Source organism: Malus sylvestris, chromosome 17, assembly GCF_916048215.2.
Source record: "Malus sylvestris chromosome 17, drMalSylv7.2, whole genome shotgun sequence".
NCBI lineage: Eukaryota > Viridiplantae > Streptophyta > Magnoliopsida > Rosales > Rosaceae > Malus > Malus sylvestris.
Window position 1 is genome coordinate 12,574,556 of NC_062276.1, and position 23,559 is coordinate 12,598,114.

At 37.5% G+C, this 23,559-nt stretch overlaps 3 protein-coding genes and 1 pseudogene across 3 annotated transcripts; 2 read left to right on the top strand and 2 right to left on the bottom strand.

The window, feature by feature from the left end:
- Positions 1-2,808: 2,808 nt before the first annotated feature.
- LOC126611204 (MDIS1-interacting receptor like kinase 2-like) lies at positions 2,809-7,075 on the top strand. Its single transcript, XM_050279397.1, has 2 exons — positions 2,809-6,491; positions 6,580-7,075. The coding sequence occupies exons 1-2, from the start codon at positions 4,040-4,042 to the stop codon at positions 6,879-6,881; spliced, it is 2,754 nt and encodes a 917-aa protein (XP_050135354.1). The 5' UTR covers positions 2,809-4,039; the 3' UTR covers positions 6,882-7,075.
- A 278-nt stretch (positions 7,076-7,353) lies between these two features.
- On the bottom strand, positions 7,354-8,751 carry LOC126611804 (taxadiene 5-alpha hydroxylase). Its single transcript, XM_050280156.1, is given in 3 exon segments — positions 7,354-7,435; positions 7,525-7,712; positions 7,791-8,751. Coding segments are annotated over 3 exon segments (1,158 nt in total). The 3' UTR covers positions 7,354-7,426.
- An 8,579-nt stretch (positions 8,752-17,330) lies between these two features.
- Positions 17,331-18,860, top strand: LOC126611205 (protodermal factor 1-like). The gene is made up of 3 exons (XM_050279398.1): positions 17,331-17,573; positions 17,694-18,093; positions 18,303-18,860. Exons 1-3 carry the CDS (start codon positions 17,414-17,416, stop codon positions 18,634-18,636), a joined length of 894 nt encoding a protein of 297 aa, XP_050135355.1. The 5' UTR covers positions 17,331-17,413; the 3' UTR covers positions 18,637-18,860.
- Positions 18,861-22,095: 3,235 nt separating this feature from the next.
- Positions 22,096-23,136, bottom strand: LOC126611206 (uncharacterized; annotated as a pseudogene).
- Positions 23,137-23,559: the final 423 nt, after the last annotated feature.

Consider the following 23,559-nt stretch of genomic DNA (forward strand, 5'->3'; position numbering starts at 1 on the left):
ATTCTCACAGCAGCTTCCAAAATAAGCCATTTTTTTTCAGTTTACCAAACACCTAAAATCTTCACAGCTTTTTTTCATGGGTGTTTTTTTTTTAAGCACCTCACTCCCAAACCACCCCTTAGATTTGTTCTTTTGACTCTAAAGACATAAGAAATGGGTTCGCAAGACTTGGCGCACAATCTCATCGAATCAAAGCTAAGCACAGCTCTCAATCAAGTTCAATTTTCTATTCTTGTAATTTAGATGAAGTTAATGTAACTAATATACTGGTAATGTAGGTAATGACTTTGAAGAAACTGGTTTAAGTTCATAAGAGAAGACAAAGTTGTACTCTAGAGATGAAGCATGGTCCATGGATGGCTGATTTGAGATCAACAATTTAATTCATTCTTTATTGGTATTATACTTCTTTTAATTTACATAAAACTCTTAAATTTTATTCACCAATTGTTAAAGTAAGAGGTCTTTTTTTTCTTTTCAACCACAACAGCTCATCCTAAAACTAAATTTAACATCTTACTTTATAAACAAATCATTAACTCTTAAAATTAAAACCTAAAGTCTGATTTAGTTTTATTAAAATATATTATTTACATTGCCAAGCGAAGAATAAAAAACTTTGAACTTTTCCTACTCCCATTTTTGAACTTTCATATATTTTATCCTTCAAATTCCAAACCCATAACAATATTAGGATTGTAAATTTGTCCATTCTCTTTAACTTTTTACTAGATTTATATATTTCACATATTTTGTTCTCTAAATTCCCATTCCATTCTTCTCATCTTTGTTCGAAAATTCCCAATCTATTTTATATTGACTTGGGGTGATGATAAAAAGACTATCTACTTAGCCATATTTTGAGACCAAATGATAATATAGAAGTTAATAATTGGACTACTTCTTTAAATCATTAGAGAAGGAATCTAATTATCAATCGTCACATCATGTGGTATCCAAAATATGGTCTAAAAACATGGTCACTCTAACATTTTATATTGATGGTCTCTATAACATTTTATATTGACTTGATATTGAAAGGTTAATTTCTCTTAATCCTCTTTAATTTTGATTAATAACTCTCTATATTGACTTGATTTTACAAAGGTTAATTTCAACATGAAAAAAAAAACATTAGCGCCTCAATAAATTTAACTAGATCACAACTCCAAACATGTGTTATATTCTCTTGTAAATCTATCTATTTATTTTATTTCTTTAACATTTATGTGAGGCTCCTCCTCATGTAATTTCGGCCCTACCAAAAATTCTCTTCATAACAAAACTTGTTTGTAAAAACCGACCTGTAAATTAAGGAAAGGTATTCAATAGCTCTTAAACAACCTCATATTATGCCGTAACACGTTGTTGTCTCAGCATATTGTTGCCGGGTGCATGCATGCTATGATGGTCTACGTACTGAGGTCAAATGAGGGAGTCGTGCTCGTGCTCGTGCTCGCGCTTGTTGAACGTGCAAAAAGTTAAACTTCTAAGTAATTTCTCTGGCATTATCAATACCATGACTTTGAAAACCCTGATTTGGCATCGTACAGAGTTTACCCTAAGGAGGTAACTTAGATAGTGCAAGTAATGCTAATACATAACATCGAGAAGTAACTTAGATGGTGCAAGAGGTAACTTAGATGGTGCAGGTATCGTTAACTTTTTAGAATAGAATTAGTCAGATAATTCGAATTTGGCACCTATTTTGACAAAAAGTCAAAGGTCAAATTACAAAATCTATTCCGAGGCGGCTAAAATTTGAACCTAATATTTGTCTGTATGGATGAGGCTGCTGCGCTGCCCTAGTGCGTTGCACCTCTCTAATTTGTTAAAGCTAATTAAACACATGTTTTAAGACACCACTAGCATTCGTATTTGGTCCACCTCAAGTCTTTCAATGAGAATTTCATGTCTATGTTCTCACTTTTCTCAGCATTCACACGACCACCAGCCAATACTATACTATACACAAAGAAACTTTTTTCTTGCGTTTAATAAAGTAATTGATCGCCATTCAGTACTATGGTCTGGTAGTATTCCTCTTCACTTGAAAGTGAAAGATCTTAAGTTTGAATATTGTGGATGGCGAATTCAATACCAAATTAAGTTGTCCATTGTGTAATTTAGCCGAATTCTCATTCTTCTTAGTGTAAAAAATATCGATGTATTAAAAAAAAAAAAAGCAATTGATCATGGACCTGGACGTCCATGGTCCCATTGTCTTCTACAGAGGATGTATTTAAAGGTTTCTATCATAAATAGTCTTGGAAATTGACTTGTCCCATCAAAATTGTCTCTAAAGTTAAAAATTCTTAACTAAAATCCTTCGTATCAAGATTGTCTTTAAAGTTAAAAATTCTTAACTAAAAAATTCTTCAAAAATTACAATGAACAAGTGTCGTGTTAATTTATAATAAATTCAAGACTAACAGACGTGTAATTCAATCATATCACTACATACATGTTGACATATATAAATCGTGTATATAATTAGGGTAAATTATATAAAATTATTTTAAATATTAGTCAAATCATAATTTCATAGCTTATATTTTAAAATTACAAAATCATATCTCATTTTACGAATATGTTGTAATATCAGATCTCTCTTAGTTTTTATATCAATTTATCTATTAAATACCGACGAGACTTGAGACGGATTAAAAAATTAATTAAATATTAAAAATTTAAAAACAAAATCATTTAAATAATTTTAATTAAAAAATATGGGACCCACCCTCTGCAAACCCAGTCCCTAACCAAAATTAATCACTGTAGCCAAACACTCCACAATCTCCATGCCAATTTCCTCCATGTCCATCCTCCGTCGCCGCACCATCATCCCACTACCACCGTCGCGAAACTCATCCCAAATCTCAATTCTCCAGTACATCTCTGTCGCTGAAGGCTCGTATTTTTCTCAGACAGACAGAGAGACCGAGGAGAGAGTATGGAGGGTCAGCGGGCAGCTCTGTTTCAATGCCAGCGAATTGGCTGCAACCCCATGTTTTTCGATGACGACAATCCCGAAGGTTCCTGTCAATATCATGATTCAGTCCTCCCCTTCTTACTGTGCTCTGGTTTGGATGTGAGAGAAGCAAAGAAGATAATCGCTTTCCGTTTTTCCTTTGGTTCAATTTGAATAATTAAAATATCCCAACTGAGATTAGTCACAAAATTCTGTTTTTTTAATTCTTATTATTTGCTTGTAATTTGCTTTTTAGTTTAAACAGCACCAGAACCCTAGCAGGCGGTGGATGTCAACCTTACGCGATCGTCTCCACCGATTCACGTCCCTGCAGTCCGCTGCCTCCCTCTTCCTCTTTCTAGTGCTCACGCTGGCTCTGCTCCTTTCCGAGTGGACCCATCGGTTCTTCCGTTGCCCTCGGATCTGGTGTTCGGGCTGGCCGTGACCCTCTTCTACCTACAATCGCTGGTGTCCCCCCGGGGGGGGGGGGGGTGGGGGCGTCGGTGCAAATGTCGGATCTCAAATCCAAGGGACTCTCGTTTCTGGGTTTGCAGGGTGGTGGGTTTGCAGGGTAGTGGTGGTAGTTTGGCCCCAACGGCAGCGGCAGCAGACGCCGTCATTGATTTTCTGCTTTTGCAGAAAGGAGAAGGACGAGAGAGTTGGGAGAGAAGGAGAGGTTGGGGGACAGAGCAAGAGGGAGAGTGAAAAGAGTGTATTGAATAAAAAATAATAATTTTTTATTAATTAATTAATTTTTTATTCTAGTTGGCGAATGAGTAGATCCCGTTTCTGTTATGTCATCCTTTAACAACTACATTGACAGAAAACTTAACGAATGTCTGACATTGAAACGAATTCATAAATTGAGGATGACATTGCAATATTTAAACATGAAGTATGAGATTGTGATTCGATCTATAGTTGAAGTAGTTTGTTGTAATTTATCCTTTATATATAATAAGAGCACCAAAACTCTTCCTCAATACCAAAACAGCTTAATTTGGCAGATGGTTTTCTTGAGCCATCTTGTGGTTTCCAGAAATGAAATAATCCTCACAACTTAAAATCATGGCATCCAAAGAAGAAAAAACACTTTCTTTCATCCCAATTATACTCATTCTCTTGTTGGATTCTTCAGCTTCAGCAGCAACATCAGGACAAGAAGCAGAAGCACTTCTGAATTGGAAAGCTAGCCTTGACAACAGCACAAGTCTCTCCCTCTTGCCTTCATGGGTTGGAAACAGCATATGCAATTGGGAAGGAATTGCTTGTAACAATTTTGAAAGCATAACACAAATAAACCTCACTGCTTCTGGCTTAAGAGGTACACTTCATGCACTTAGTTTCTCATCTTTCCCAAGTCTCATGAGCCTTAACCTGAGCCACAATGCGATTTTCGGAACAATCCCGTTGGAGATAGGGTTTTTGAAAAGCCTTCAAATCCTTGATCTTGCTGGAAACAACATCAACGGGTCCATTCCACATGAAGTTGGAATGTTGGGCAACTTAACCATTCTGTCCCTCCAACAAAACAATCTCTCTGGAAATCTCCCTACAGAAATATGCATGCTGAATTCACTCAGTGTGATCAATGTAGCGTTTAACAGTCTCATGGGTTCGATTCCAGAAGCAATCGGAAACCTGTCCAGCTTAACTGTTCTTGCCCTTCAACTCAACAATTTCTCCGGCGCAATTCCTTCCACTATAGGCAACCTGAGTAGCCTCAAGGAGATGTATTTGATGGGAAATCAATTAATTGGAAATATCCCACCTGAAATAGGAAAGCTCAAATTTCTTACTCATTTGGGATTGGTGGATAATAAACTCAATGGCTCTCTTCCTTCAGGACTGAATAATTTTACATTTTTGAAGCAGTTGTTTTTTAGCAACAACAACTTTTCTGGCAGCATTCCCCACGATATATGCATCAGCGGAGTCCTTGAACTGTTTACAGCACACAACAATCAGTTGACAGGCCCCATGCCTAGAAGCTTGAGGAACTGCACCAGTTTAGTTAGATTGAGGCTTGAGAGGAACCAGCTGACAGCAAATATAGCTCAAGAGTTTGGCATTTATCCGAAACTAATTTATGTCGATTTAAGTTACAACAAATTCTATGGAGAGCTTTCAGAAAACTGGGAGCGGTGCCAAAACTTACAAAGCTTGAGGCTCGGCAACAACAGAATTTCCGGGGAGATACCTCGGTTTAAGGGATCAATTCAGCTCCATGTGCTTGACCTATCTTCGAATATTCTCACCGGGACAATCCCAAAGGAACTAGGGAAGTTGACATCCTTGTTCAACCTTAACCTAGGTGACAACAAACTTTCAGGCAGTGTGCCTTCGGAGATTGGATTGCTAACCAATCTACAACATCTTAACTTAGCAGCAAATGATTTCAGTGGACTAATTCCGGAAAAATTAGACGGGTGCAGAGAGTTGTTGAACTTGAACTTGAGCAGAAACAAATTTAATGAGAGCATTCCTCTTCAGATGGCAAGCATAAACGCTCTTCAAGTTCTCGATCTCAGTCAAAATTCACTGATGAGTGAAATCCCACCACAACTTGGAAATTTGATGAAGTTGGAAACCTTGAATCTCTCCCACAACAAGCTCTCTGGTTCGATCCCATCTATGTTCGATAACATGTTGAGCTTGACAGTTGTGGACATGTCATACAATCATTTGGAGGGTCCTCTTCCCAACAACAAAGCGTTCCATAAGGCCTTGGCTCTAGCTTTTGCGAATAACACAGGCTTGTGTGGCAATGCCACAGGTTTGAATGTTTGTCCGTCCGAAACAAGAGGGGAGAAAAAGAGCAGCAAATCGGTTATCTTCACTGTAGTCCTTATTTTAGGCATCCTGTTGTTTGTATTTGTGGTAACCGGGATTCTTTGCGTGGTCTGCTATCCACGAAAAGTGCAAAATGAAGACCAGTTTGCGATTTGGAGTTATGATGGAAGACTTGAGTATGAAGACATCATTGAAGCCACAGAGGGATTCAACTCCAAATATTGTGTGGGGGTGGGAGGCAATGCAAGTGTTTATAAGGCTGTGTTGCAAACAGGCCGGATTGTTGCAGTGAAGAAACTCCACATGCTACAGGATAGTGGAGTGGCAAACCTCAAGGCTTTCGAAAGTGAGGTTCGTACTCTATCAGAGATTCGTCACAGAAACATTTTGAAGCTTTATGGTTTCTGTTCGCATCCGCAGCACCCTCTTTTGTTGTATGATTTCGTAGACGGAGGAAGCTTGCAAAAGATACTGACCGACGAAAACCATGCAGTTAAGTTTGGATGGATTGAGAGGGTGAATGCTGTGAAGGATGTTGCTAATGCATTGTTGTATATGCATCATGATTGTTCACCTCCGATATTACATCGAGACATTTCAAGTAAGAACATCTTGCTAGACTTGGAATATGGAGCTTATGTTTCCGATTTTGGTACAGCTAAGCTCTTGAATCTTGAGACTTCAAATTGGACTTCATTTGCAGGCACATTCGGATACAGTGCTCCAGGTACTTATCTTCTGCTTGAATTCTTCCATTTGACATAAGTACTTATTTCCTGCTTTTACTCATCATGACTTGGGTCTTTGTTTTGCAGAGTTAGCATACACGATGGAAGCAAATGAGAAATGTGATGTTTATAGCTTTGGAGTGGTAGCACTAGAAATGATCATGGGAAAGCATCCCGGAGACCTCATCTCCTATTTTTTGTCATTTTCATCAACATCAACACCTGAACCTATACAACTGAACGATGTCTTGGACAAGAGGCTCCCGCCTCCGGGAAATCATGTTGTGGAAAAAGTGATCACTGTTGCAAACCTTGCACATGCGTGCTTGCGAACGAATCCACAATCTCGACCAACCATGCGACAAATTTCCCATGAGTTGTTATTTTGAAGGACCTTTTTGGCCAAAGATGTTTGAAATGATTAGCTCATGATTCTTGATTAGGAATCTATGTTATCTTCTTTCAATGTAAATCTTCATATGTTTAATGTATTTACAATAGCTCTTTGAAATATAAGTTACAATGTAGTCTTCACATCTTATGGGATGAAACATTGACTCAGAAAACCGTACTTCACTGCTTATTCGGATACTGTGAGCCTGCTTGGCTATTTATGCATTGAGTTGCAAGAATTCTCGGGTTGCGCTATGGGAAATTTTGGGTAAATTCTGATAGGCATCCCATGGGAAAGGAATGGAAGAGGATCCATGGTTATGGGCTCGTCGGGATAAAGCAAAGATCAATCATAACACGTAACAACGAAATGCACGATGATAAGGATATTCAACTTGGCCAGTTGGTAGCCTGCACACACTCTTGGCCCTCCCCCGAATGGAAGGAACACATACGGTGGGACTGACTCCTCAAACCAACTTGGATTGAAACTCAGAGGATCTTGAAAGTATTCAGAGTTGTAATGTGTTCCATATGTTGTTCACAACACCTGCATGGAATTAACCACTAGAAATTAGTCCAAGCACTGTAAGTACACACCGGTGTAAAAATGCAAGGCACAAAGCAGAAAGCATATACCTTCCATCCTCTAGGTATGGTAAAGCCTTCATACTCAATGCCGGCGATGGCTTTCTTAAAATAGCCGAAGATTGGGGGGAATATGCGCATGCTTTCACGCGCAACCTGCCAGGTATACTTCATCTTCTTTGTGTCATCCAGTGTCAGATTTTCACCTGGTCTTTTGCTTCTCATTATCTCAGCATGTTCTGATATAATGAAATGCAACTCACCGATAAGTTCGTGATTGAAATCAATGAACTTGGACTGCACGAAATGTTACATACCTTTCAGTAGAATACTATGGCAATAAGGATGCTGAGCCAACATTTTGAAAGTCATAGCAATGGCGAAAGAAGTAGTATTATGAGCTGCAAAAACAAGCAACACCACATTATCAACAACCTTCTCCTCAGTGATTTCTCCTTGAATCATTCCAGCCACCAATTGTGAAAGCAATGTTCCTCCCTGCTCCTCCTCTGCTTCTATCTTGCCTTCCATTTGCATCCTCTTCTCTCTCACTACTTCAATCAGCATATTCTCTATCTCCACCCTCGCTTTCTTTGCTCTCCAAAACCTCAAACCAGGAATTTGAACAGGCGCTGCAAAAACCCCTTCCAAAACTCTCTCAAATATTCCCAACATCTCTGCCTTCACACTGATCCCCAAAAAGCACTCAAACACTATGGTAAACGTCAAAATTTTCGTCGAGCGGTAAAGGCTAATCTAGTCCTGGCCTTTCCACTTTGTGTCCAAATGCAACCGCACAGAGTGACATATTTTAGGCACCAACGTCTCAAGCCCCTCCTGGCCAAGGCTCGCCCCAATAAGTCCGCGCAGGTAGCGGTGCCTCTCCCCTTGCTTTTCTATGATGGAGTCCTTTCCCATCAGCTGAACTGATGCCGAAGGCCACGAGCTCACCACCAACTTGAACTCATTGGACAGCAGGAACTTGTTAGCATTGGCTCCATTTACAATCACAGTTGGTGATCCCATCAGATGCGTTGTGAAGATTTTACCATATTTAGCAATCTGAGGTTGAGCGAAATCATCAAACAAACTGTTCTTCCGTTGAGCTTTGTAGAACTCCATTGTCTGGCCTACCCAAGGAAGCCCCATTTCGCCTAGTGGCAGTCTTTTCTTATTCGTGTTACAGCGTTTCTTGTGCCCTAAGAAAACAATGAAAAAGACCGTTGCAGCTAAGAAACAGAACAAACAAAAAGAATGATTGCAAATTTCATTTGCCATCGATGATTTCATGGATTAAAAAAGTTTGAAATTTTATAGTTCTAATTATAATGTGGTATCAGGTGAGCAAATTGTTTTAGCTTTATAGAAGAAAAAAACCAGAAAGTCACACCCCCTGATTTTTTCAGAAAAGTCAACTAATCATGAAGTCGTAAACCGTCCCAGGACTATTTTATCACAAATCAACAACTCAGATTTTCCCGTTACATTGACTCAACGTTAAGTTGCATATTGTCGAAATGGGTGATCGGCCACAGAAAAGAAATCCCAAAAAATTTGGTAGGGTTGCTGATGCAATGATGAAGATTAACAAACACATGATGTAAACCGTGGAATCTTTTCAATCTCTCATGCTTGTTGATTTCAACAAAAGAGACTTGTCACTAGCAATATAGTACATCTTAAGTTTGACTCTTATAATGTTGAGTTCAGCACCAAATTATTGCAAGCTGTTGTGCAGTTTAGTTTAGCTTTTCAACTTAAATAACGATACTAAGAAAAATATAAGAAGAGACCTTGAAAGTCTCCATGCTGGAATTGCTTCACAATAATGTCAGATTTATGCTTAAATCGGACTTAAACAAAGCCTTAATCAAAAATAGAATTCGAGTGACGCAAAACCAACAATGAACAATACACAATGCAATTTAGTTCCCCTTAATTTATTGACGTTTAGTGCCCTTTTATTGACTTTTTAATGCTTCCTCCCTGCATAATGCAATTCAGTAACGAGTTTCATTTGTGTATATTTCGTGTATTATATGTATGGAACAATTTATAAAGAGTGTGGTAAAACCAATGCTATTTATCATCATGCGAAGAGCATGCCTCATGCACAAATTAACCACGTCCATGTTAGGGACCAAAATTTGTGGATTCACGTGTGGATTATTATTCCAAAAATTTGTGGATCCAAACAATTAACGACGTCCATGGTAAGTTGCATATTTCGAAATGGATGACCGACCACAGAAAAGAAAAGAAATCCCAAAAAATCAAGTAGGGTTGCTGATACGATGATGAAGATTAACTAAGAGGGGATAAAAACCGTGGAATCTTTCCAATTTTGATTTCAACGACAAGAGATACTTGTTCGACAAGAGATACTTGTTATTAGCAAAACGGTCTTAAGTTCGACTCTTATAAGGTTGAGTTCAGTATCAAATTATTGGGTAATTTGGCTTTATGCATAAATTGTTACAAACTTTTAGTTAAAAATAGAATATGAGTGACACAATACCAACAATTAACGATACACAAATGTAATTTAGTGCCTCCTTTATCGATGTTTTAGTGTCTCCTCCCTACACAATGCAATTTAGTAACCAAATTTATTTTTGTATATTTTTGTATTGTAGGTATGCAGCAATTTATAAAGATTGTGGTCAAACCAAATGCTAAGAAACCATATTTATCATCATGCGAAGGGGGTGCCTCATGCATAAATTAACCACAGCCATGTTAGGGACCAAATTTTGTGGATCCATTTGTGGAATATTATTCCTAAAGATAAGCTTTATATATGTACACCATGAAAAGATAAGCTTTATAGATACACACCATGAAATGATAACCTCTCCTTAAGTGCATGATCCTCCAATACGGAAGATAAGATAGGTTAGCGTATATAAATCCGAGTAATGTTATTTTGTTACACTTATATTCTAAGAAAAATACTCATATTCAAGCATTGTGAATATGGACTATGCATTTGTAGACATCGAAATTTTAAATAAATGTTCACCAACACATTAAAGTTTCGATATGTCAGGACATACGTGGCATGCGCCATGTGTCTCACAAATTGTACACATGGACGTGACTCATCAAAATCGGATGAGTCATCAAGAAGTACACATGTCAACATTTGGCAGAAATGAATAATTTGATTTTAATTTAATTTAATCAAATATTAATTGGTGGAGTCAAATCACGAATCGACCCACAAATTGAGTTCTGGTTCTTTTGTCAATTAAACCCACAATCAAGGTCAAATCTATCTGTAGGCAAGACTTGAAGAGTCTATAAATACGAGGCTCCAAGACAAAGAAAGGGGGCCAGAAAAATCATTCACGGCCATACGCTGAAGCTTTAAAACTCTGAAGCTTTGAAGCTCTCAAACCCCCCCCCCCCAAAAAAAAACACCCAAGACACTCAACAAGACTCAGAAAACCCTCTGCGTTCTTCTTCAAACCCGTAAAAGAATCATCAAGCACTACTACACTGTGCTGGTTCTTCCATCGCCACAAGTCAAATCCATGTGGCAGTCGTTCATCCTAGATCAATTCATTGCGACTCTTGGATCAACAACACACATCTACACATCTTCGGAGATCAAATCAAAGGATCAACCTTGTAAACAAAGATTGCAACCCTAAACTCATTAATACAAATACAATTATTTTGTACACGTGTTCTTGTTTGATTTGCTACAGAAATTTTGTGTTTACAGCATTCCAACCAGAGTGGACACAATCAATGGTCCATATTCAGTCTGAAAGCATAAGCATCGATCTCACGCTGATTAACTTATCCACTTCATTTGATCATGTAGCCATAAGGCAGTACCTAGTAATTAAGGTTTTGAGTACATTTCCTATTCCAAGAATTTGAACAGAACCAAGAATCCATCCATGCTATGCATATACACAAATATTTTGAGGATGTAGTTTGAGAGGGAGTCGATTGTTGTAGCAGTTGCTGGTATAAATTATAACCACATTTATTTAAGTGCAGTTTCACCGGGGAACCTTTAGGCCAGCACCCAGCCAATCCACTCCAGCCGAGCATATAGGCTGGCACCCAGCCTCTCTAGGCCGGCTCAGAATGTGTTGAGCCCTTGCCCGACCTACATGACGCCAGGCGATACCAACATGCCTCCCTGAGCTAAATTCGTAGCTTTCTGTTTTCCCTCCACCACCACCCCAACTCGAGCTTCCATATCCAAAACTCTCCCTCTCTATCTTTATCTCTTTCCGCCTCTAGAAAGCTTCAATCTTTCCCCTGCCCTTGAATTTGGGTCGGGCCGAACTTGGCTGATCTCACACGAGTTTTGGCGGTTTGAAGAGAAGAAAAAGAAGGGAAGAAAAAGTGGTGAAACTGTGCTTGACCGCACAGTTGGAAAATCAGGGAAGAAAAAGAAGAAGGGAGTCCAAAGAGACCATTTTGAGAAAAGTGGGAAGAAGAAGAAAGGATCATGTCAGAAATTAAAAATCAAATTATTATTTTATAATAAAAATTTAATAAAATTGACTAGGCTATTTAGTTTTAGGGGTGAAGATGTATTTGGCCTATTATTATTCATTGTGGTATATCATCATTCACTAAATGGATTAAATGGGCTGGATGCTAGCGTATTTTTTTAGGGGTGGAATTGCTCTGAAAGATTCAGGCTTTTGGACTTTTGCACACAGAACAGCAGCAGTAAAGTCATAATTCTGTAGCAAAAACGAATGGGGGACCTGTGTGTATTTATAATATTTGCGATCTCTCTCTCTCTCTCTCCCCTGTCAGGAAACCGCACAGAAGTAGCACTTGAATACTACAGAGACAATGAAACCCACGCTCTCCTCTCCCAAGAAAACCAAATGGGATCTTAATGGAATTTAAGAAAGGTCTGGGTCAAGAAAAATTGTTTTTACAACATAGCAAATTAGCCTCTGAGTTTAGAATTGATGAATTTGGTTATATCATTAATCTTGATTACCATTGGACAAACCCATTGTTCTTTGACTCATTTGTAATTCAGTATGGGTGTCCGACCCTATTATACGTAGAATATCTCTCATAAGTTATTTATCTATTTTGATCTCACCGGGTGTGAAAATTGCTCTAATTAGATAACCATACTTAACCCAAACTTGTGCAAAGCCTCAATCATATGAGAATATATTTTTCCTAGAAGGAGAGAAAAGTTTTGTAGTATTTCCCACATGAAAAAAGAATCATAAATTTGGGCTTTGATGGCGAAAAAATGTCATTGGCATTCTCAAAATGTGAGACCAAACCAACCAGAGCTGTTGAAATAGCTCAAAGGAGTTTCTCAGGTCATATATTTGTCTGGTTACTGCATCAACTTCCTGGAGAATTTTATGGGATTAATGCTTTCAACGACCACCAGAAACCCTCTTATTATTTCAGTTCACATGAAAGCTTTCATCAGTTTCTAGCTAAGCTAGTTGCTAGCAAGCTCCATAGGCCTTGCCATCGATCACTGGCACTGCTGCTATAAATTTAACTTAGAGCTTCACAGTTCGCTGTTGCACAGCCATTATTTAAGTAGGGCTTTCTCTAAATGTGTGACAACTCAGGATCCCCATTGGCCATGCTGTCTCTCTTACACAGCCATTGAACTTTGGTTGAAAACTTGAAGTGAAATCTCATCACTCTCATGTCGTACTCTCTCTTGGGATTTTCTATATGCTCCAGGTCTTGTACATCAGAATTTTTGGCCGTCATATTCTTGGTCAAGAATTCAACAACCAAACGGTTAAAAATCATGATCTATAGCATACACTAGAGCATAGTAAAATAATCGCTCGGTTTCTTTTGTATGCTTAAAATTTAGAGTAAATTGTCGAGTTACCCCCTGAACTTTCACTTAACTTTCGATTTTCCCCTTGAACTTTTCTATTGGAAAATTAAGGACACAAACTAAATTTTTTAGCCGATTGCCCCCTATTGTTAGTTTTTCATATATTTCATTCATATTTATGTTAAGTGAGACCATGTGCACAACATGTGAGGGTAGTTAAGTCATTTCACTCTTAAAAATGATTAAAAAACTAAAAATAAATAAAAAACAAACTTTCCCTCTATTTTTTCCCGCTAATTCTATCCTCAATTTTATTTTTCCCTCTCATTCCTATGCATGAGAAATGACATATAGTGTTATTGTCTTCATAAGTAGCTAAGTTAGTCTTTTTCTTGAAGCATGTACTACCATTTTTATTTTCTCTAACAAAATAATAATTTGACAAATGTTGATTGTGTTATTGTCTCTAAAGCAATGCATTAATATAAGAAACATGCTCATAATACTCATAAAAAATGCTCAAGATAATTATGTACTTTTCATAATGTCATAATAATCCCAATACAATTCCACAAAATGATCCTTAAGAAGTTGGAAAACATAACACCCTCAACCTTACTCAGCCATCAGAAATGAAAATAGGTTTTGGTACAAGATTCCAACCAAATGAGGAAGACCATGGAAAGTGTATTTGATCTCCATGTGTCATGTGCGTTTTGAGCATAATGTTTGTGCTCTTGTTTTGATAACTAAAACCTTATTTTGCTTGTGTTTGGTTAAGTGGAATGCCCATATTTTGTAATCGAGATTCTATGGGTTATATACCTTATGAATGGTAAAATCTCTTATGTTTTCCAACTTCTTAAGGATCATTTTGTGAAATTGTATTGGGATTATTATGACATTATGAAAAGTATGTAATTATCTTGAGCATTTTTTATGAGTATTATGAACATGTTTCTTATATTAATGCACTGCTTTGGAGACAATAACACCATGAGCATTTGTCAAATTATTAATTTGTTAGAGAAAATAAAAATGGTAGTACATGCTTCAACAAAAAGACTAACTTAGCTACTTATGAAGACAATAACACCATATATCATTTCTCATGCATAGGAATGAGAGGATAAAATAAAATTGAGGATAGGAATTAGCGGGAAAAAATAGACGGAAAGTTTTGTTTTTTTATTTATTTTCAGTTTTTTAATCATTTTTAAGAGTGAAATGACTTAACTACTCTCACATGTTGTGCACATGATCTCATTTAACAGAAATATGGATGGAATATATGAAAAACTAAAGGTAGGGGGCAAATCGGCTAAAAAAATTAGTTTGAGTCCTTAATTTTCCAATAGAAAAGTTCAGGAGGGAAATCGAAAGTTAAGTGAAAGTTTGGGGAGTGAATCGATAGTTCACTCTAAAATTTATGGTCAATCGCAGATTTGAAATTTGAAAAGAAATTCAATTGCAAAACCCTATACAATACCCTACTTCGCTGTCTTCTTTACTCTCCCCTCCCCACACATTTGTGCAATCTCAGCTACTTCTCTGCAAATCTCATTAACCTTCATACAGTAACAGAACCCACTTCATCTCTCTCTCTCTCTCTCTCTCTCTCTCTCTCTCTCTCTCTCTCTAGAAATTTTAGTCGTTGCCATCTGTTACACAAATGTACCATACTTGTTGAAGAAAATATTATATACCATACCTTAACATATATATTTTCCTAGCTACAATTTCCACTGCAACATTTTGAGCTAGCTAGCTGCAAATTTATAAGCAGACCAAGGTATGGAATTTGCATGAAACCGTGACCAAATCTTCAAAAATGTGATGCCCGGCAAGAAGTCAGTCCAGTTTTAATTTCCTTATCCAACAACAATCACAAAGATCTTCATGTATATGGATTGAATGGTTTCCAATTTTCCAATCCATCACAAATATGAAGATGGTAGAGAGGAGATGGATGTGAAAAGTACTTTGGAAATCTTTCATGTGGCCCATCGCAATTTACACAAATTTATGGGTAGGGCTCCACTATTTCCGAAACAATTTTATGTACCATATTGTAATTAACTTAATGCATAATCTCATGTTTAACACATCATCCGTTCAGGTTGAATTGGGACCAGGATGAGCTAATACAAGTATAATGATATTGGAAAATTGACAGGTTGGTCAAGGCTTGACTTGGTTTTGAGATTATTTCAAATTGGGTTCAGGCTCTATTCAGGGTTTTTATCTTAAATAGCAAAGCAAGACCATGGACCAAAATATCAATAATATATTATCATTTTTTTTAGATGACGATATTTCATGACTTATCTCCTTAATTATCGTTAATATATAATATCACGAAATGAAACCCATAAAAATACTTGAAAATTTCTGAAAAATCTCAATCTTGAGCATAGAGGGATTCGAACCCGTCCCATTTGACTCCTTCAACGCCTTGACCACCATATCACTTATGTTTTTCTGAAAATATGCTAAAATATTTATATATATGGTTTTGTTTTAAATTCTTTTGCAAGAAACAAATTTGCACATATTCCAATTTTTTTGTGGTATTATATTTTAAATTGTGTCAATTAATTACTTAGTCAATGGCATGTGGTTTTTAATTTTTCTATTTTTTATTTGGTCACTTGTAGGGCTGGAAAAAATTCCCGAAAATCCCAAACCAAACCGAAAAAAGTCCCAAACCCAAACCAAAACCATCCCAAAAAATACCGAAATTTTCGATATGGGATTGGTTTCCAAATCCCATTTGTTTGGTAATCCCGAAATCCCAAAAAATACCGAAGTATTCAGTTTCCTATTGACTTTTGGGTTTTGGTTCTTGAAAGCCATTGTCATGGTTGCTGACTACTCTTCACAATACACTTACTCTACATATAGAGATGATGAAGATAGTGAAAATTTTGAACCTCATAGGAACTCTATGTGGTACTAAGTCACTCATGTATCTTACCATGCAATGTATAAAGTGTAAAATATTGTACTAATTCATTATATATAAATGATTATGGTGTGTTTAAACTTCTTTCATTAATTACTACATATTTTCTACACTCACAATGTTTGCCAGCTTGCTATATAATCAACTTAAATCAGTTAAATCCATCATGCAATGTATTTCCTTCCAATTTTTTGTGATAAACTAATAGATAATTGACTAAATAAACATCCTGCAAAGTTTCAATAAAAATTTCCAAGTTTTTCTTACAATTTCCGTGGTTTTTATTTAATTTTTATCGATATCGATAATATCCCGATATTTCCATCAAAATTTTCATGTTTTTGGACTACTGATATTTTAGACCATGAGCAAGACACACTTCAGCATATTTAGGCTTAGCTAAGCTGGTTAGAGCAATGTGCTTCTCTGCTACACTCAAGTTCAAACCTCGCTCCCAATTTTTTATATTGGATAAGAATTTCATTAAAATTTAAAAAAAAAAAAAAAACAAGCTAGTTGAAGGAGAACGTTCATGTGGCATGGTTACCGATGTACCGTGGTGTCTTCTGACAATCATATAAATGAAGAGAAACCTACTTATATCATTATATCATTTACACGAGACGTTGCAATGATAGTGTACTTACGTTACAGAAGTCCCCCAGCTGAAGGCCGATCATGCATTGGTTTCCAAATATTGTACTACCCACAAGGCTAGGGGAGGGGATATAAGTTTTTTCTTGGTTAAATTTATAATTTTATGTAATATCATGCTCTGTAAACTTCAATTGTGGAAGTAAAGACTTCATCAAGAAAGAAAAAAGCAATGAGCTCTCTAATCCCAGTTATACAATCTGTCCAGATCACAACCAATATTATGTCAACACCCATATCAGAGAGAGAGAGAGAGAGAGAGAGATTATGGTATGTGTCTCAAAAGCTAGCAACTTGAGAAGTTGATACCATTACTGTATGAAACACAAGGGAGTAAGTAGGAGGAGTAAATGCACCTTCAACACAGCAACTAACTACACCACTCATTCACCTGCTAATATTAACTTCTCCCTTATATATTCACCCTCTTCCTCCTCCCTACACTTACTCCACCACCCTTCTTCCCTTCTTCTCGCTAATTCCTTACTCTCCAAAGCAAGCAGACAAAAATGGGGAGATTGAGAAGCAATGCTGCCTCTTTGATTCTATGGCCTTTGGTTGTTGGGTTACTTTCCCAGAACTTGGTCATCTCTGTCATGTCCTCCACTGTCCAAGACCAGAAGAACTACTACTCTCCACCAGACCCCGACTCCGGCAGCCCCCCTGGAGGTCTCTCTCTCTCTCTCTCTCTCTCTCTCTCTCTCTCTCTCTCTCTCTCTCTCTCTCTCAAATAATATTATGTCAAGCATTCACTAATATGTGTTCTCATGACCTCTCCTACTAATTCAGGTTCACACGGAACTCCTTCCAGCCCACCATCACACGGTGGCGGCTCTCAAAGCCCCCCGTCTCATGGAGGTGGTGGAAGCTACAACCCTACACCATCACCACCTTCCAACTGTGGCACCCCACCAGCACACCACAACCCAACTCCATCACATGACCCTAGCACTCCATCCACTCCATCCACTCCATCAACTCCAAGCGGTGGTGGCTACTACTACTCTCCGCCACCAACTTATGGTGGCAGCCCCCCAACCACACCAGAAATTGGTACCCCTCCCACCCCAGTCATTCTAAGCCCCCCGATCCCAGACATTGGAACCCCACCAATTGACCCAAACACCCCAATCATCCCTTCTCCTCCTTTTCTTCCTGGCCCCAACTCCCTTCCACCCTTCACATGCAAGTAAGTAACTGGTTTAAATAATACGCAGTGATTAGCTGGTAACTAGTATCAATCTACAGTATTTGGCACATTACTATTATTTGGTTGATATTTGACCACATATCAACTATGTACCAGATGTTGTAGATGGTAAAATGAGCACGTACAAAAATGGTACATATTCATAACTTAAATTTCATCCCTAATTCATAAATTGCCTCGTTTTGCAGCTATTGGGGGAGCCACCCCACACTAATATGGGGTCTGTTGGGCTGGTGGGGAACTTTGGGCAATTCTTTTGGCGTGTCTAGTCTTCCAGGGATCGGATCCGGCACCATGAGCCTCCCGCAGGCACTTTCCAACACCCGCACCGACGGGCTAGGAGAGCTCTACAGACAAGGAACTGCTGCCTTGTTGAATGCCATGGTGGATAACAGGTTCCACTTCACCACCAACCAAGTCAGGGACAGCTTCGTCAGTGCACTTGGATCAAACAAGGCTGCAGCAACTCAAGCCCGCGTTTTCAAGCTTGCCAACGAAGGAAAACTCAAGCCCAGAGCCTGATCTCAATCACAATCATCATTTGCTTTCATTTAATTTAAGTTCAAAGTTAATCTTTATGAGTTGTTTAATTACTTATATCTAAGACTACTTAAGAGAGACTTCAGAGTGTTTGTTTGTTATTATTCTAGAACGTTACGGTCTTAGTTTCTAATCAAATTTGCAGCTACAGCATGTTAAGATATGCAAACTTTGGTTTACATTTATTTAATACTTAGCTTTGATCATCTTAATTAGTTTTTAATTTAATATAATTCAAGATTTTATTGAGTTCATATCTCATGCAACATAAATAGAAGCAACAGTACTACAAGCGCTAAAACGAATCCCAAATTTTAGATACTCAATTAATGTGAAAATGATATGTCAATGTTAATTTATGAAAAAAAGTAGATGAAATTCACGTAAAAATAACATGTTAATAAAACTATAGTGGTACCTCTGCAGCTCATAGCCTCATACTGCTGAACGCGTCTTTCGTGTTGCAGAAAAGAAAATATGTGAGGACCGCCGTCTTAAATTATCAGTACGGACCATTTCTTGTTAAGTGAAAGCATGAAATCTCCAAGTTGTAATCAATCTCCTTCTCCTAATGACATCTTACTCGCGTGCTAATCATACTCGAACGGATATCTGTAGAAAATGCAAAACACAAGCACAAGAACATAACGGAAATAAAAATGCTAGGACTGTTAACGGGAAGAAGAAACATAACAAAAGTTTTAATCATATACAAATCCTAGTTTCCCTCCCTTTCTAAATGGATCACCATGTTGCATACGTGAGTAAGGCCAATTATTCAGGTCACCAGAGTTCAAATACCCCCTCCCCATAGATTAGAATATTAATTTAGAATACGGCTATGTCAAACAAAAGTCTACATCATTAAGTCCACTTTTGATTGAAGAAGTTTAAGAAGGGATTACTAAAAACTAGGGAGTGAGGCAGTTGAATGGGAGTGCCAAGCCATAAAGATGAGAGCAACTTACATGGAATAGGTTCACCGTCACTTAGTGTCACGATCCACTAAAACAATGACATGTGTTTGAAAAACTTACACATGTCATTGTTTCATTGAAATCAGACACCATGGCGACGGTGAACCCATTCTATATATAAGTCATTTTCCACAAAGATTGATGAGATATATATAGCTTTCCTTGGTCCCCTGTATCTGCAGAATGCCCTCTTAAATGACATGTTCAAACTTTTCTCAACATAATATAATGTTTAAAAGGAGGACACATCCAGCTAAATTAACCAAAAACATTTGAACCATGAGAACAACTTACATAACATGAGTACATCCCTATGTAATATCCCATGCTAATGAAATAAGGACATGTGGTAAAAGCTTACATGTCTTTATTTTACTAGCACAGAACGTCACCGTGACGGTGTATCCATGTCATATAAGTCATTCTCTTTGAACCAGACCACAATTCATTAAATCACAAAACATAACATTACAAAAGCTAGTCTTGGTCAAATGTGTAGCCGTTGCTAAAGCAAATACATGGTACATAATTAAGTAAAAAGGCACACAATACAAACAAAACAAAACTTTGTGTGAGCTAAATGAGCGACAAAGATCATATAATTGAACTTTGAGTTAGATGCAAGTCCCAGCCAAGGTCAAATAGAGAAACAAGCTTAATCAATTAAATCCTCTCCGGATTATTTTACGGGGATTTTGAGGATTCGTGAATCGTGTCCGTTCATCGTATATCTTGTGATCAGTTTTTGTCAAGTACTGTTTATGTTTATTTTTAAATAAAAATATTTAAAATAATTTCTGATCATATGATGTACGATAAACTGACATGATTCACGAAGCTCAAGGATCATCACAAAGAGGATCTGGACTCATATATTAAATGTACTTAATAGTACAATGAAGGATTAAATACAATAATAAATGGATACCCACCCAACTAACAAAAAGGAAATATACGAAATATGTCAAAGGGGGAAAAAAGAAGGGAGTTTTAACGAAAAGTCCGCGGTACTGTTCACTTTAACGAAAAACCACATTTTTACACTAAAAAGTCAATCCTGGTACTATTCACTTTACCCTTTATTTTGTCCTTATCATTAAAACTCAAAGTTTTCAAGCAATTTTCATTAGTTTTCCTAAAAAAGAATGGCGCCATTATTATCCGCATATTTTTAAAGTTTTTTTTTATTCAAAATGGTTCTTAAATTAACATAATTTTTCACTTTGGTCTATAAGATTTAAAATTGATAGAAGTTGTCCTTAAGGTCAAAATATTTGTTAAAATCAATACTCCGCCAATCATTTTGATCATTCCGTGAAAAATATTTGTTAAATAAAGCGATGACAAAAATACCTTCAAATTTTTTCAATTCATTTTGGCCCTTTATTTATTAAATTGTGTATTTTTGTCATTTTGGTGCTTATGTACCTGAATTTTTTCACGAAATGACCAAAATGATTTATAGTGAATAAACTCAGGGACTACTTCTTTCGATTGCAAATTTCAAAGACTAAAATGAGGAGTTATGCCAATTTCAAGGATCATTTTGGCTAAAGCCTATTTTTAGTTTCTGCCCCATGAAAACCAGTTGACTCTTAACTCACCCCTCCAACCTCCAAAATAACATTAAATCTAATAAGGTTTATTTGATGAGAGAGATATGAAGAGTCCACAGAACCGTCCACGGAGGGTTCTCCCGTGGAGATTGCGGAAGGGGTGGAGGAGGGGAGGGCGGAGATGAATCTGCGATGTGATGCTTGTAGCTATGATTTTATGACAGCAGTTGAGTGACCATACATTGTCCAACCTAGAAAGTGCATGTAAGTTAGTCTCTAAAAATGTTTTAGGGATTAGGGGACAAGACAACTAAATGCCATCTTCTATTTACTTTAAGAGTTGCGCTTCTGACATTTTCTTGTGCAACCCACGGATGCCTGTCCCAAGATGCATATGTTTCTTGTGCAACCCATTCGATCGCTACACATGTTCCCTCAGTACAAGCAGCATTAATTCCAACATGCACATAATAATTCTCCTGCAATTGGATGTATAAATTTCGACGTGTTTTTTTACAAAGCACGTCTAGCAAAAGCATGAGCAAAAGTGCTTCCGACAAAAGTAGTCCCAAACGGGCTCTAATTCTCCCTGAACAACTAGACATAGGTGGTGCATCTCTATCTCGTGCTTGTGATTACATGGTTAGTCAATCAAATATGACACTCAAGATCAACCAGGATACAGTAATACAGAATAGCTATCGAGTTTTTACGCTCTTATTTTCCTACTGGTTATCGTTTGTTCAGATTTATCCAAAAGAACGATTGAAGATGTGTTTTCCTAATCCCTTCCAAGACAAAGTACTGAAAACAAAGCTGGTGCTACGCCGTACGTACCCTCTAAATTACTACAAAGCCGGGGCCAGATCCACCGAATCAGGCAAATCAAGGGAGAATTTGACAAGCAGTTACTTCATATGAGATTCAAACCATTTAAACATCCTGTCAGCGTGCAAGCTAGCCATTTCATGATACGCAAATGCAAGATTTAACTCCTCCTGGATATAATGGGTCAGATGGTCGTCTAGAGAAACAATTTTACTCTCTCTGACAGCTTCTTTCCAACGTGTTTTACGACCATCATTCTTCATATATCCGTTCTCATCGATAAAACCCTTTTTCCGGAAGAGTTCAAACAACTTAGCAGAAACAGACTGATCAAGACCTGGGATTCTATCAGCTAACAAATGTGGCGACAAGGGGAACTCCATGCATTCAATCTCTGCAACATCAACACCTTTCTTTTTTCAAAATTTTCATGTGCTTGTCTATCTTTTTCTGCCTAACTATATCTTTGGGCATGTGCATGAAAAGTGTAGGGGGGTAGCTCTCGATTTTCATTTGATCAAACACCCCTTCAGCAATCATGATTGCAATACTATTGAACTTCAACACAGTGGCAAGCACAGAAACAAAGTATCTCCCAGAAGAGGCCCCCTTAGCAACAAGAGGAAGCTTTTCAAGCTTGTTTTTCTCAACCCACCATCTGATGATATCCTTGACAACAATTATCTCCTTCCCCATAGCCCCGCATGTCCCTGCACTTGATATAGTAAGGACAGCAAACTTTCGGGCAAGAGCATGAAGAGCAATTAGCCGTTCCTCTGGCAAACCAATGCAGTCAGGGCAGTGAGAAGATTTATCCCAAAAATATAGAGCTCTACCTCAGCAACCATGAGCCAGAAAAAGAAGTGCTTTAGGCGAATCTGGTATTTGCCATATTACTTCCGTTCCATTTGGAAACTCTAAGGTTGGAGAAAATTTCACCACTGAGTCAAAGCTATTCCACTTTTCCTCTGGAAGTCCAAGCAATGAACTGGTCTTTTGATCAGTGTTGCCAACCGACAATACGAAACCAGAAGAAATAGTGTAAAACACACTGCCAGAAATGCAACCCAACGTGTTTGAGGCCCATTCCATGCCTTTGACTTGTTTCCTTGCTTCCACATTATTACTGAAAACAAAATATTGGGGAAAAAATCTTCAGATGAAGCTTTCTTTCTTAAATCAGAAGAAAAAAAGTTGGCAACGTGCAGAAACAGCGGTTGAGAATATGTTCATTGTAATTCAATAAGCATTTCCACAATCCCCATTTCTTCTCTGAGAATACTAGATTAGAAGAAGTGAGTTTTTTCTCTCAGAATTTGGTGTGGTTTTCTAAGTGGAAGACCACCGCTAGGTCGGTTTCAATGGGTTATCAAAGGGGATTTGGGCCGGAAATTTTGGGCTCAGTCCATGATGGCCCGTAAGGGCAAATATGAATATCTAAGATTGTTACAAAATTAGCACTTACAAATTTATCATACAAAATATTTTCTGGTAATTTTGCAACTCTTTTTTCTTTTGACAAGAGACGATAGTAAAATTTCATT

Coding starts and splice junctions, on each gene's coding strand:
- LOC126611204 (XM_050279397.1), top strand. CDS start 4,040: ATGGCATCCAAAGAAGAAAAAACACTTTCTTTCATCCCAATTATACTC. Junction 6,492..6,579: donor ATTCGGATACAGTGCTCCAG/GTACTTATCTTC, acceptor TTTGTTTTGCAG/AGTTAGCATACACGATGGAA.
- LOC126611205 (XM_050279398.1), top strand. CDS start 17,414: ATGGGGAGATTGAGAAGCAATGCTGCCTCTTTGATTCTATGGCCTTTG. Junction 17,574..17,693: donor CTCCGGCAGCCCCCCTGGAG/GTCTCTCTCTCT, acceptor CTACTAATTCAG/GTTCACACGGAACTCCTTCC. Junction 18,094..18,302: donor CTTCCACCCTTCACATGCAA/GTAAGTAACTGG, acceptor CTCGTTTTGCAG/CTATTGGGGGAGCCACCCCA.